Consider the following 12,032-nt stretch of genomic DNA (forward strand, 5'->3'; position numbering starts at 1 on the left):
TATTTTCTCCTACTTCCCCAGATTTGCGAGAGGGGGCAGGGCAGGAGAGGAGTGGTAGCACACTCCTAAGTGCGCAATGACTGCTTGGCCTGCCCTCTCGGGCTGCCCAAAACAGTCTTACGCACTTTGCATGTTCTTAATGCAGGCTGCATTACAGCCTGCGTGGAGAACATGCCCATGCTCCCAGTCAGCATCTGAGCACCAAAACACGGCGCTCAGACCAATCACAACGCTGCTAAGGCACCATTGTGATTGGCTGACTGGGAACCTGGATGTGCTTCTGGATGTTCAGGTCAGCGAGGGAGCACTACAGAGGAGAGATGCAGCGAGGAAGTGGCGAGATAGTACGTTTTTTATTTTATTTTTTGCTGCCCGCTTCCCCCTCGTCCTCCTGCCCCTGCCCCCACCCCCTACCTCTGAATCGTGCTGCCGCTGGTGATGCGCATTACTTAATTTCAGAAGTACTCACATCAACTCACAGCAGTTTAATCTCAAAGGAAACAAGCTAAAGGAATTAGTACAAACTCACCTAGCTTCACTTCTCCGTTTTCGTTGAGAAGAATGTTTGCCCCCTGGAAGAAATACACAAACAGAATGAAATGTAAGTATTCGCTGTGGTTCTATCTTTTGAAGGAGCTTGCAAACCACTAGGTATTTGCAACAAGTGATGAGGTTTCCAGGTAGGAAGGACCCCAGTTGTGCGTTTGAGCTGATGGCGTATAGTTATTTTCCCCTGACTTCTCAAATTGCATCTCCACCATGACCACATTCGCACATATACATACACATGAGCACACACATACACAAGCATAATCAAGGAGCCACAGACTCTTAGCAGGAAGTCTTGGGCATTAGGATATGGAAGCAAGAACACCGGAATAAGAAGACAAGGACATAAACACTGAAACACAGACGCTGGGATATGGAAACATGAACCATGATAGAGGGCTATGAGGACAAGAAAACAGAAAGATATCGACACTGGAACAGAAAGGCAAGGACATTGGGACACAAACACAAAAATTTAGAGACATGGATACAATGCCACTAACAATTACATCATGGTGTTTGGGGTGATTACAAGACACGTTCTCTTCCTCTAGGGCACATTCAACTACCTAGATACACATCCCGACCACAGAAAATACTGGGTACCATTTTTAGGTCGGCAAATGCATGACATCCGCCAAAATATATTAGATACCCCATTCACCAACCTCAGAATTCCTCGGCTCCATTTAGAAGAAGTTACCACAGAACCACTAGGTCACCATTATTTATGTTCTCTTCATCTGAGTGCCATGCAAGGCTAGGTGGTCCTTGACAGGGCAAAGAAGCAATTACCCTGATAAAGAGGGATAAAACCCTCTGCATATCGCTGACATTGATTTTAGTTTTTTCCCCCCTGATTCATACTTTGAGAAAACAGAAAGGATGGCGATCAGGGACAAAAATGCATGGCACAGTGGCATTCTGCTTGGCCCTCAATGCTTCTGGCACACTAGCAAATGCAATGCAGGCAACAAAGAGACCCTGGCCAAGAAGGCAGGGATCACTAGGGGCCTGATTCCAAGTTTTGCAGAATGGGTTACACCAACACAAACATGACAGATATCCTGTCTGCCGTATTACGAGTTCCATTATATCCAATGGAACATAATAGAACTCGTAATATGGCGGATGGGATATCCGTTACATTTGTGATGAAGTAACCTGTCCACCAAACTCGTAATTAGTCCCTAAGTGTTAGAAGGCGACCTCAGAGGGGCCCGGAGGGGGCCCTGACTGTCCTGAGACCCACCCTCAAAGTATCGTAGCCGGGCACTGGCGGGAGACTCCGCAGGGGAGGAATCTCGTATCTAGGATCGTACACTCGGCACCACACGACAAAGAGACACCACACCGAGGGTTCTTAGGATTCAAGCTTTATCAAATCGAAGTGGTAGGATCTTTATGATCCGCAAGGCAGATATTTACAAGCAGAGCGTGGGCTCACAGAGTCTTGGCGGGGGTAGGAGGTAGCGGGACAGTCTTTGGGGGGATATGGATCAAATGCAGGAGCGTACCCGGCGCACAGCTCACAATCCTCGAGCCGGGGGATACGCTTGTCGTCGTGGGGTCCGGCGGGACCAAAGAGAGTCTGGGGGAGCCGCGAGTCACTCAGCAGGCTCAAGCACAAGTTCGGAGGTCTTACGATCTTCAGGGAGCCGCGAGTCACTCAGCAGGGCTCAAGCACAAGTTCGGAGGTCTTACGATCTTCAGGGAGCCGCGAGTCACTCAGCAGGCTCAGGCACAAGTTCGGAGGTCTTACGATCTTCAGGGAGCCGCGAGTCACTCAGCAGGGCTCAAGCACAAGTTAGGAGGTCTTACGATCTTCAGGGAGCCGCGAGTCACTCAGCAGGGCTCAAGCACAAGTTCGGAGGTCTTACGATCTTCAGGGAGCCGCGAGTCACTCAGCAGGGCTCATATGTTCCAAGGCGAATCTGCCGGACAGTCCCAGAGCACCCCTTGTTATAGGTCGACCCCTCTTTGATGTCAAGGAGTCTGTGCAGGCAGGGGTCTTGTCACCTGGGGGTCGCTTGTCGAGGTTTCCTGCCATTGTCTTTTGATCCTTTCAGGGCCGGGTCGGGAGGAGTCCCAGACACCCAGCAGGCGTGGAGCCAGCCCTCAGGGAGGCCGGAGGGCCGATCGAAACCCATCGTCCCAGGGGAGTTCAGAGGTGCGATAGAAACAGCTCCTCCCTCTCTCATCCCCTGGAAGCGTGATGTCCTCCAGCCGGAGTGGCGCCTCTAGGCCCGGGTTGTGCTGGGGCCGGGCGGCCATCTTGGTGCATGAAGTGGGCAAGCGTGCCCGGGGTGGCCGAAAGGAGAGAGGCCATGGACGGGGATGCCCGGGTCGCGTGTGTGTGTTCTGGTGGGAAGGATCGGCTGGGCCGTGTGCTTGGGGTCCCAGGTACCAGGTTAGGTAGTGCGAGGACAGGAAGAGCCATGCTACGAGGCCGGGTCTAACACGCGTCCCCCCCAGCTGAAAGCCGGAGAGAACTACCCATCATCTTGGGGGGTTCTCTTCGCTGAGGCGGAAGAACCGGGAGAGGCCGTCAGCGTTGGCGTGGTCCGTACCAGGGCGATGTTCTACGGTGAAATGCATCCCCTGGAGGGAGATTGACCACCGCAGTAGCTTGGGGTTTTCTCCTCGCATCTGCATGAGCCATCGCAAGGGCCGATGGTCGGTTTGGACTTTGAAATGGGTGCCAAACAGGTAAGGGCGCAGCTTCTTGAGGGCCCAGACTACGGCAAATGCTTTGCGCTCAATGGTGCTCCACCTCTGTTCTCTGGGCAACATCCGCCGGCTGAGGAAGGCGATGGGCTGGTCTAGGCCTTGGTCATTCACCTGGGACAGGACGGCTCCAATGCCATGCTCGGAGGCATCGGTCTGGACTACAAACTCCTTGGAGTAGTCGGGAGCCTGGAGGACGGGGGCCGTGCACATGGCCTTCTTTAGGGCATCGAACGCTTCCTGGCAGGCAGTCGTCCACTGCACCCTCTTGGGCTGTTTTTTGGATGTGAGTTCGGTGAGGGGGCCAACCAGGCTGCCATACCCCCGGATGAATCTTCGGTAGTAGCCAGTGAGGCCCAGGAAGGCTCGGACCTCCGTTTGGGTGGTGGGTGGTTCCCAGGCTAGGATGGCGTCGATCTTCGGCTGTAGAGGGGCGACCTGACCGCTCCCGACCTGGTGCCCCAGGTAGACTACTGATCCTTGCCCAATCTGGCACTTGCTGGCTTTTACTGTGAGGCCTGCCTGGCGCAGGGCGGTTAGCACTCTCCGGAGGTGCTGGAGGTGCTCACTCCATCCGGAACTGAAAACGGCGATGTCGTCTAGATAGGCCGCACTGAACTGTTCCATCCCGGCCAGGACCCTATTCACCAGTCGCTGGAAGGTGGCCGGGGCATTTTTCATTCCGAAGGGCATTACGTGGAAGCGATAATGCCCATCTGGGGTGGAGAAGGCGGACCGCTCCTTGGCTTCCTCTGTGAGCGCAATCTGCCAGTATCCGCAGGTGAGGTAGAATGTGCTGAGGAACCGGGCCGCCCCGAGTCGGTCAATGAGCTCGTCGGCTCGGGGAATGGGGTGGGCATCGGCCCGGGTGACGTCATTGAGCCCCCGGTAGTCCACGCAGAATCGGAGCTCGGGGGCGACACCGGGGGCCGCTGCCTTCGGAACTAGGACCACGGGGCTGGCCCAGGGACTATCGGATGGCTCGATCACCCCCAGGGTCAACATCTTCGAGACTTCAGCTTGAATGCAGGACCGGACCCGGTCAGGGACTCGGTAGGCTCGGTGTCTTACTGGCGGGCTGTCCCCGGTGTCCACGTCATGGACACACCAGTCGGTGACTCGGGGGATCAGGGAGAAGAGGTCGGAGAATTGTCCTAGGAGCTGGCAACAGTCCGCTTGTTGCTGGTCAGTGAGGGATGGGGAGAGGTTCACTCCTTCCACGGAGCCATCCTTCTCCCTGACACACAGGAGGTCCGGGAGGGGATCGGACTCATCTTCGGCCCTGTCATCGGTGGCCAGCAGGAGGCTCAGTTCTGTCCGCACGAAGTGAGGCTTGAGGCGGTTCACGTGTAGGACCCACAGGGGATCCCGGGGCGACTGGACGTCCACCAAGTACGTGACTGGACTCTTCCGCTCAATCACTTTGAAGGGCCCGGTCCACTTGTCCTGGAGGGCGCCAGGCTTCACGGGGGCCATGACCCATACCTGCTGGCCCGGCTGGAACTCGACCAGAGTGGCATTCTGGTCGTACCAGCGCTTCATCTCTTCTTGGCTTGCCTCCAGGTTGGCCTCGGCCAGCTCTCGGAACTTCCTGGTCTGGTTCCGGAGGGCCAGAACGTATTGGAACACATCTCGTGGGGTGGTCTGGGGTGCTGCCTCCCACCCTTCCTTAACCAAGCTGAGGGGACCTCGGACGGGGTGTCCATATAGTAATTCAAATGGGCTGAACCCCAAGGACTTCTGTGGGACTTCCCGGTAAGCGAACAGGAGGCAGGGGAGCAGGACGTCCCACTTACGCCGGAGGGGTTCTTCTAGGCCGTTGATCATCCCTTTCAGAGTCCGGTTAAACCTTTCTACTAGGCCGTTCCCTTGGGGATGGTACGGGGTGGTGAACTTATAGGACACTCCACATTGTTGCCACAGGGACGTCATGTATTTTGAGATAAAATTAGTGCCGTGATCGCTCACGACCTCGCGGGGAAAACCCACCCGGGAAAAGATCCCCATCAGGGCTCGGCCCACCACGAGAGCCGTGACGGTGCGTAGGGGGATCGCCTCAGGGTATCGGGTGGCGTGATCCACTAGGACCAGGATGAAACGGTGACCTTGGGAGGTGGGGGGATCCAGGGGCCCCACGATGTCGATCCCGACTCGTTCGAATGGGGTACTGACGACCGGGAAGGGTTGGAGGGGAGCCTTGCGCTTCCCCCCACTCTTCCCACTAGCCTGGCACGTGGGACAGGACTTGCAGTGGGCTTCTACAGCTGCTTTCATCCTAGGCCAGTAAAAGTGAGTCACGAGACGGCTGTAGGTCTTGTTCTGACCCAGGTGGCCGGCGAGGGGGACGTCGTGGGCCAAGCCTAGGAGGAAGTCTCGGAAGGGTAGGGGTACCACCAGCACCCGGCCGGATCCTAGCTCCACCGACTTCTGCTCACTGTACAAGAGGTTATTTTCCCAATAAACTCGGTGCGTTCCGGTTTGGTCGCCTGCGGCTTGGCCCTCGGCCTGGTGCCGCAGTCCGACCAGGGAAGGACAGGTGGCTTGCTCCCGGCAGAACTCCTCCCGGGTGGGCCCGCCCTCGTGGCGCCACGGGGCCAATTTGGCCAGATCGCCTAACTCGGGGACCGGGATGGTGTCGGACGGTGAGGGTTCATCGCTGGCGACTGACCCTCCCGATGGGGGGACGGGAGGACCCTCGGCGGGGACTGCTCTGACTCCCTCGGTCGGGGTGTCCTCGACTTCCCCCAGGGGGGTGAGTCGGGCGGACATAGATCGGGTGGTGGCGCACACCCACTCGGGGAGTCCCATCATTCCTAGGTGGGCCTTGCGCTCGACGTACTTCCAGGGAGAACTCTCCAGGTCGTTCCCTAAGAGGCAGTCGACCGGCTGGGAGGTTCTTACGGCAACCCTCAGTTTACCTATCACCCCTCCCCACTCAAACGGCACCAGGGCTACCTGACACATACTCTCTCTATTATCTGCGGAAATTACGGGGCAAAAGACGTTGGGTAGGATCTGCTCCTCGGGGACTAAGTGCCTGAGGACACCGGTGATGCTGGCCCCGGTGTCTTGCAGGGCTTCTATTTGGTGGCCATTGATCTTGACGAGCTGCCCGTACTTCTTCGTGTTGGAGGGCAGGAGGCTACCAGGGACCATCTCTCTATCTCCCAGGGATACTAGGGCCATAGCTGCGGGTTCCCACTCCCCGGTGTCCTCAACCTCCTCCCCCAGGGCTACGTTGGCTATCTGTCTAGCAGGGTTTGCAGCAGGGGGGACCTGGGGGGCCATGGGGCACTCCGGGTCATTGGCGTAGTGCCCGGGCCTCTGACAACGGAAACAAGTGATGGTTACCCGGTGCCCCCGTCTCCCGGGGGGTCCGGGGACTGGTGGGGGGGCGCCGGGAAAGGTGGAGGTTGGGTCTTCGGGGGACTCGACTGGGACTCTCTCTGCCCTCCCTGGTTCCCTCCCCCTCTCTGGCGGGGTGGTCCCTGACTGGCTCGGGGTTATTCTCCTACAATGCTCCGGGGGACCCGGGTGTTGGTCCAGCGGTCTGCTTCCACAGCCAGCTTCCTGGGATCGGTGAGTTTGCTGTCGAGCAGATGCTGGCGTAGTTCCACAAAGCAGTTCGCAGCCAGGTGTTCCCACAACATGAGGTCGGTGACTTCCTCGAGGGTGGTGACCCTGCTGCCCTTGATCCACCCATCGAAGGCCCGACTGAAAAAGTTTACATACTCCACCCAGGTGGTGCCCGGGATCTTCCTGCAGTCCCGGAATCGCTGACGGTACATCTCGGGGGTGAGGCCGTACCTGGTGAGGAGAGCCTCTTTCATGTGGCTGTAGGAGGTCTGCAGGGAGATGGGTAGGTCGAGCAGGGTGTCCCTTCCTTCGCTCAGGAACCGTCCCCACAGCCCTGCCCCCCAGTCCTTCTGCGGGACCCGATGAGAGGTCATGGCGACCTCGTAGGCCCTGAACCATTGTTGAATGTCATCATTTTTATAATATTCTTTGACCACGTCCTTGGGGATGTGGACCTTCTGTTCCGCCGGGGAGGCCGCCTCTCGGTTCCCCGGGGGCCTCCCTTCCTCGTTTCTGGCTTTGAGCTCGATCTCCTTCAAGCTGCGTTCGTGCTCTAGTTGGAGCTTCCTTCCTTCGTGCTCCCGTTGGAGCTTCTTCTCTTCCAATTCGCCTTGTACGCGCATTTGTTCTACTGCTAGCTTTTTTTCCGCTAATTTCAATTCGCCTTCGATTTTGAGTTTGGCTAACTCGAGTTCGTGATTGCGACTTCTCTCTCTGTCTGCGAGTTCTTCCGGGGAAAGGCCCCCGTCTGGCACGAAGCCTCACACCTGATTGCTGCTGCTTTCGCCTTGGGGGGGTTCTGCTTCGTCGTGTCGCTCCCCCATGCCTTCTGGGCGGGAGGCCCCGGCATCCACCCAAGCTTTCAGTGCTTTCTGCAAATCTTCTTTGGTGTTGAGACCGGTGGTAGCGATTTTAAGTTCTTTGCAGAATTGCTTCAGTTCTTTGTGCGTGTATTCTTCTAGTTGTTCCACCTGGAACACCCTGTTGGTGTTGGTTTCTGCGGGGCTCATGGCGCTTCCTTCTGCCATCTTTGTCGGTAGTGCGTCAGTCGTTCACGGTACGATCTCTAGGTTATGGGCCCGAATCCCGTCGCTTGCCACCAATGTTAGAAGGCGACCTCAGAGGGGCCTGGAGGGGGCCCTGACTGTCCTGAGACCCACCCTCAAAGTATCGTAGCCGGGCACTGGCGGGAGACTCCGCAGGGGAGGAATCTCGTATCTAGGATCGTACACTCGGCACCACACGACAAAGAGACACCACACCGAGGGTTCTTAGGATTCAAGCTTTATCAAATCGAAGTGGTAGGATCTTTATGATCCGCAAGGCAGATATTTACAAGCAGAGCGTGGGCTCACAGAGTCTTGGCGGGGGTAGGAGGTAGCGGGACAGTCTTTGGGGGGATATGGATCAAATGCAGGAGCGTACCCGGCGCACAGCTCACAATCCTCGAGCCGGGGGATACGCTTGTCGTCGTGGGGTCCGGCGGGACCAAAGAGAGTCTGGGGGAGCCGCGAGTCACTCAGCAGGCTCAAGCACAAGTTCGAAGGTCTTACGATCTTCAGGGAGCCGCGAGTCACTCAGCAGGGCTCAAGCACAAGTTCGGAGGTCTTACGATCTTCAGGGAGCCGCGAGTCACTCAGCAGGCTCAGGCACAAGTTCGGAGGTCTTACGATCTTCAGGGAGCCGCGAGTCACTCAGCTGGGCTCAAGCACAAGTTCGGAGGTCTTACGATCTTCAGGGAGCCGCGAGTCACTCAGCAGGGCTCAGATGTTCCAAGGCGAATCTGCCGGACAGTCCCAGAGCACCCCTTGTTATAGGTCGACCCCTCTTTGATGTCCGGAGTCTGTGCAGGCAGGGGTCTTGTCACCTGGGGGCCGCTTGTCGAGGTTTCCTGCCATTGTCTTTTGATCCTTTCAGGGCCGGGTCGGGAGGAGTCCCAGACACCCAGCAGGCGTGGAGCCAGCCCTCAGGGAGGCCGGAGGGCCGATCGAAACCCATCGTCCCAGGGGAGTTCAGAGGTGCGATAGAAACGGCTCCTCCCTCTCTCATCCCCTGGAAGCGTGATGTCCTCCAGCCGGAGTGGCGCCTCTAGGCCCGAGTTGTGCTGGGGCCGGGCGGCCATCTTGGTGCATGAAGTGGGCACGCGTGCCCGGGGTGGCGGAAAGGAGAGAGGCCATGGACGGGGATGCCCGGGTCGCGTGTGTGTGTTCTGGTGGGAAGGATCGGCTGGGCCGTGTGCTTGGGGTCCCAGGTACCAGGTTAGCTAGTGCGAGGACAGGAAGAGCCATGCTACGAGGCCGGGTCTAACACTAAGTATCAAGAGAGTGGAGATCAGGGCCTCTGACAGGCTTATAAGAAGGGTTGTGGGGGGTTGAGAAGTCCCATTTACTCAGAACTGTGCTTTCTGAGGGCGTTACGTGGTGACATTTATTTATAGGTTTTAGCGAACAGTTATTAACAATGAAGCAGCTAACATAGCTAATGGCATTAGATGGTGCAGACGCTGGATGTGTTCTGCTTCTAGCTCCCCTACAGAGCATCTTCCTAAATGCTTATGCAAGGGAGGTTTTCCTAAAAAATCAATATATCCAAAACCAATGTGGTTGCTTTCAAGGGTAGGAAATATTGTAAACCATTTGGATGGTATTTAGGGGTAGAGTGAATGGAACACGTCAAGATATATATTCCCATCTTGGTAGAATATGTTCTCACAACATTGTAAACAAATACCATTTCTCAACAATGGGGCACAAGGCCCCACCCCATGCTTATGCTTTAAACACATTTTTATAAATCTATGCAAAAGAGACATTTTATGTATTTATTGGGTATTTCTAAAACTAGAATTCTACATACCTTATTCTACTCTGTGGAATACACCCCCATGGATAACTGTTCTTTCATGAATTTTCATGAGGGCAAGATTTTACGGAACATTTGTATGGTTGGCCCAGCAGTTCCAGTTCAGGCATTGAGGTTAGAGTTGAACTTGGCCAGTACATATGCCCAATCTTTGCATAAATATGTTGCTGGACATACAATATAATTCATGCTTCGAGTAGTTGACTGAGGAAGCTTCTAAAATTTGAAACCTTGGTAGTGTCTAAAATAGGCTACTCCAACTAATAGCTCGTGAGCTACTGGTAGCTCCCCAACTACCTAAAAATAGTTCTCCTTTGTGCAGCCCATTCTACAAAATTAAACACTTTTGCTTGCTTGAATTAATATGTGTATATTAAAAATTTAAATCACGTATTTGAGATGAAAATGTGTGTATTTTCAGAACTCATATAGCTGGTAAGTATTACCACGGAGAGGCATTCCACATTGGCATAGCACTGTCTATATTAAAGCTAGCAACAGTGCCTGATGTAATGAGGAGATCGCGGATGGTAATCCTATATATAGAGGGCGCTAATATAATCTTGTCAGTTACAGTCACTATTACAACACTAATAATAATAGTAGCTTGTGATGATTTCCATTGAACAAAAGTAGCTCCTATCACAGAAAAGGTTGGAGACCCTGGTCTAAAACGTACTGGTGTTAGAAAGATTAGAATGTACGTAGTCCTCAGATTCAGTTTTACTCTGGACAGCATACATTGAACAAACTTAACAAACATTGGCAAGACCAATATGTCTGGCCTATGCAAGAGCTATTGTCTTTGCCAATATGTTTTAGCAATGGTGTACACCAGAGTGGCTGCTGTTCAGAATGGCTAGAAGTTAGTGGGGTAAATGAGAGTGGTGTGGAGGTGAGTGTCATAAAGTGGAGTTTTATGGAATGATGTAGAGTGAAGTTGAGTGGTGTACAGTAGAGGTGAGTGTCGTGGAGGAAGTAGAGTGTCGTAGAGTGGAAGGGCAGTAGAGCTGAGTGGCATAGAGTGTAGGAGAGTGTCAGAGTTGAGTAGAGTGTTATATAATGGAGTGGCACAGAGTGTCCAGAAGTGGTGTAGAGCAGAGTGGAGTGGCGTAGAGGGTTTTGTGTAGAGCAGAGTATAGTGTTGCAGAATGGAGTGGCATAGAGTGGAGTGAATTGTCATAGAGTGGAGTGGAGCAGAGTGTTGTAGAATTGAGTGGTGTTGAGTGGAGCAGCATAGGGTGTCATAAAGCAGAGTGGCATAGAGTGTCAGAGTGGAGTGTCATAGAGTGGGATGGTGTTTCATAGAATAGAATAGATTGGAGTAAAATGGCATGGAGTGGCATAGAGGGAGTTGGGTAGAGTGTCATAGAGTGGAGTAGTGTCGTAGAATGGCATAGTGTGGAGCAGAGTGGCATAGAGTGGAGTAGAGTGTCAGTGGAGCAGAGTCTGATGGAGTAGAGCATCACAGAGTGATGTGTAGTAGAGTGGGGTATAGTAGAGTGGAGTAGAGTGGCTTAGAGTGAAGTGGTGTAAAGTGCAGTGGTACAGAGTAGATTGGCGTAGAAGACAGTGACATAGAGTGTATTGTTTTTGAGTAAAGTGATGTAGAGTGCATTGGCGTAGAGTGCAGTGACATGGAGTGTAGTGACATAGAGTAGAGTAGTGCAGAGTAGACTGCAATGGCATAGGGTAGAGTGGTGCAGAGTGGAGGAGAGGGGCATAGACTGAAGTGGCATAGAGTGGAGGCGTGCAGGGTAGAATGGAGGCGTACAGGGTAGAGTGCACAGTTGTAGAGTAGAGTGGTGTAGAGTGCAGTGGTGTAGATTGTAGTAGAGTGGCACAGTGTGGAGCAGTGCAGAATAGAGTGCAGGGGCAGAGAGTGCAGGGGTGTAGAGTGGTGCAGAGTAGAGTGAGGTAGAGAGCAGCGGAGTAGAGTGGTGCAAAGTAAAGTGACATGGTGTGGCGTAGAGTAGAGTATAGTGGCATACAGTACAGTGGTGCAGAGTAGATTGACATAGAGCACAGTGGTGTAGAGGGAATTGGTTTTGAATAAAGTGGTGTAGAGAGCATTGTGTAGAGTGCAGTGGCATAGAGTGCAGAGGTGTATAATACAGTAGCATAGCGTGGAGTTGCGTGGAGTGGAGTGGCGCAGAGTTCAGTGACATAGAGTGCAGTGGCATAGTGAAGAGTGGCATAAAGTCTAGTGGCAGAGAGTGCAGTGTTGCAGAGCACGCTGTTGTAGAGTGCAGTGTGGAGTGCATTGACATAGAGTTCAATGTCTCAGAGTAGAGTGGCATAGAGAGTAGTGGCATAGG

General features: G+C 54.1%; 1 protein-coding gene across 2 annotated transcripts in view; it reads right to left on the reverse strand.

Moving 5' to 3' along the window:
• Positions 1 to 12,032, reverse strand: part of LOC146798005 (mitogen-activated protein kinase kinase kinase kinase 5-like) — a 581,883-nt gene that overhangs the window by 304,502 nt on the left and 265,349 nt on the right. For both annotated transcript variants that reach the window (XM_085625240.1, XM_085625239.1), the window contains one exon: positions 530 to 572. In XM_085625240.1, the coding sequence (XP_085481366.1) occupies positions 530 to 572 (43 nt within the window). The remainder of the gene's footprint in view (positions 1 to 529; positions 573 to 12,032) is intronic.

The sequence above is a fragment of the Triturus cristatus genome, chromosome 9, assembly GCF_964204655.1.
Source record: "Triturus cristatus chromosome 9, aTriCri1.1, whole genome shotgun sequence".
Lineage (NCBI taxonomy): Eukaryota > Metazoa > Chordata > Amphibia > Caudata > Salamandridae > Triturus > Triturus cristatus.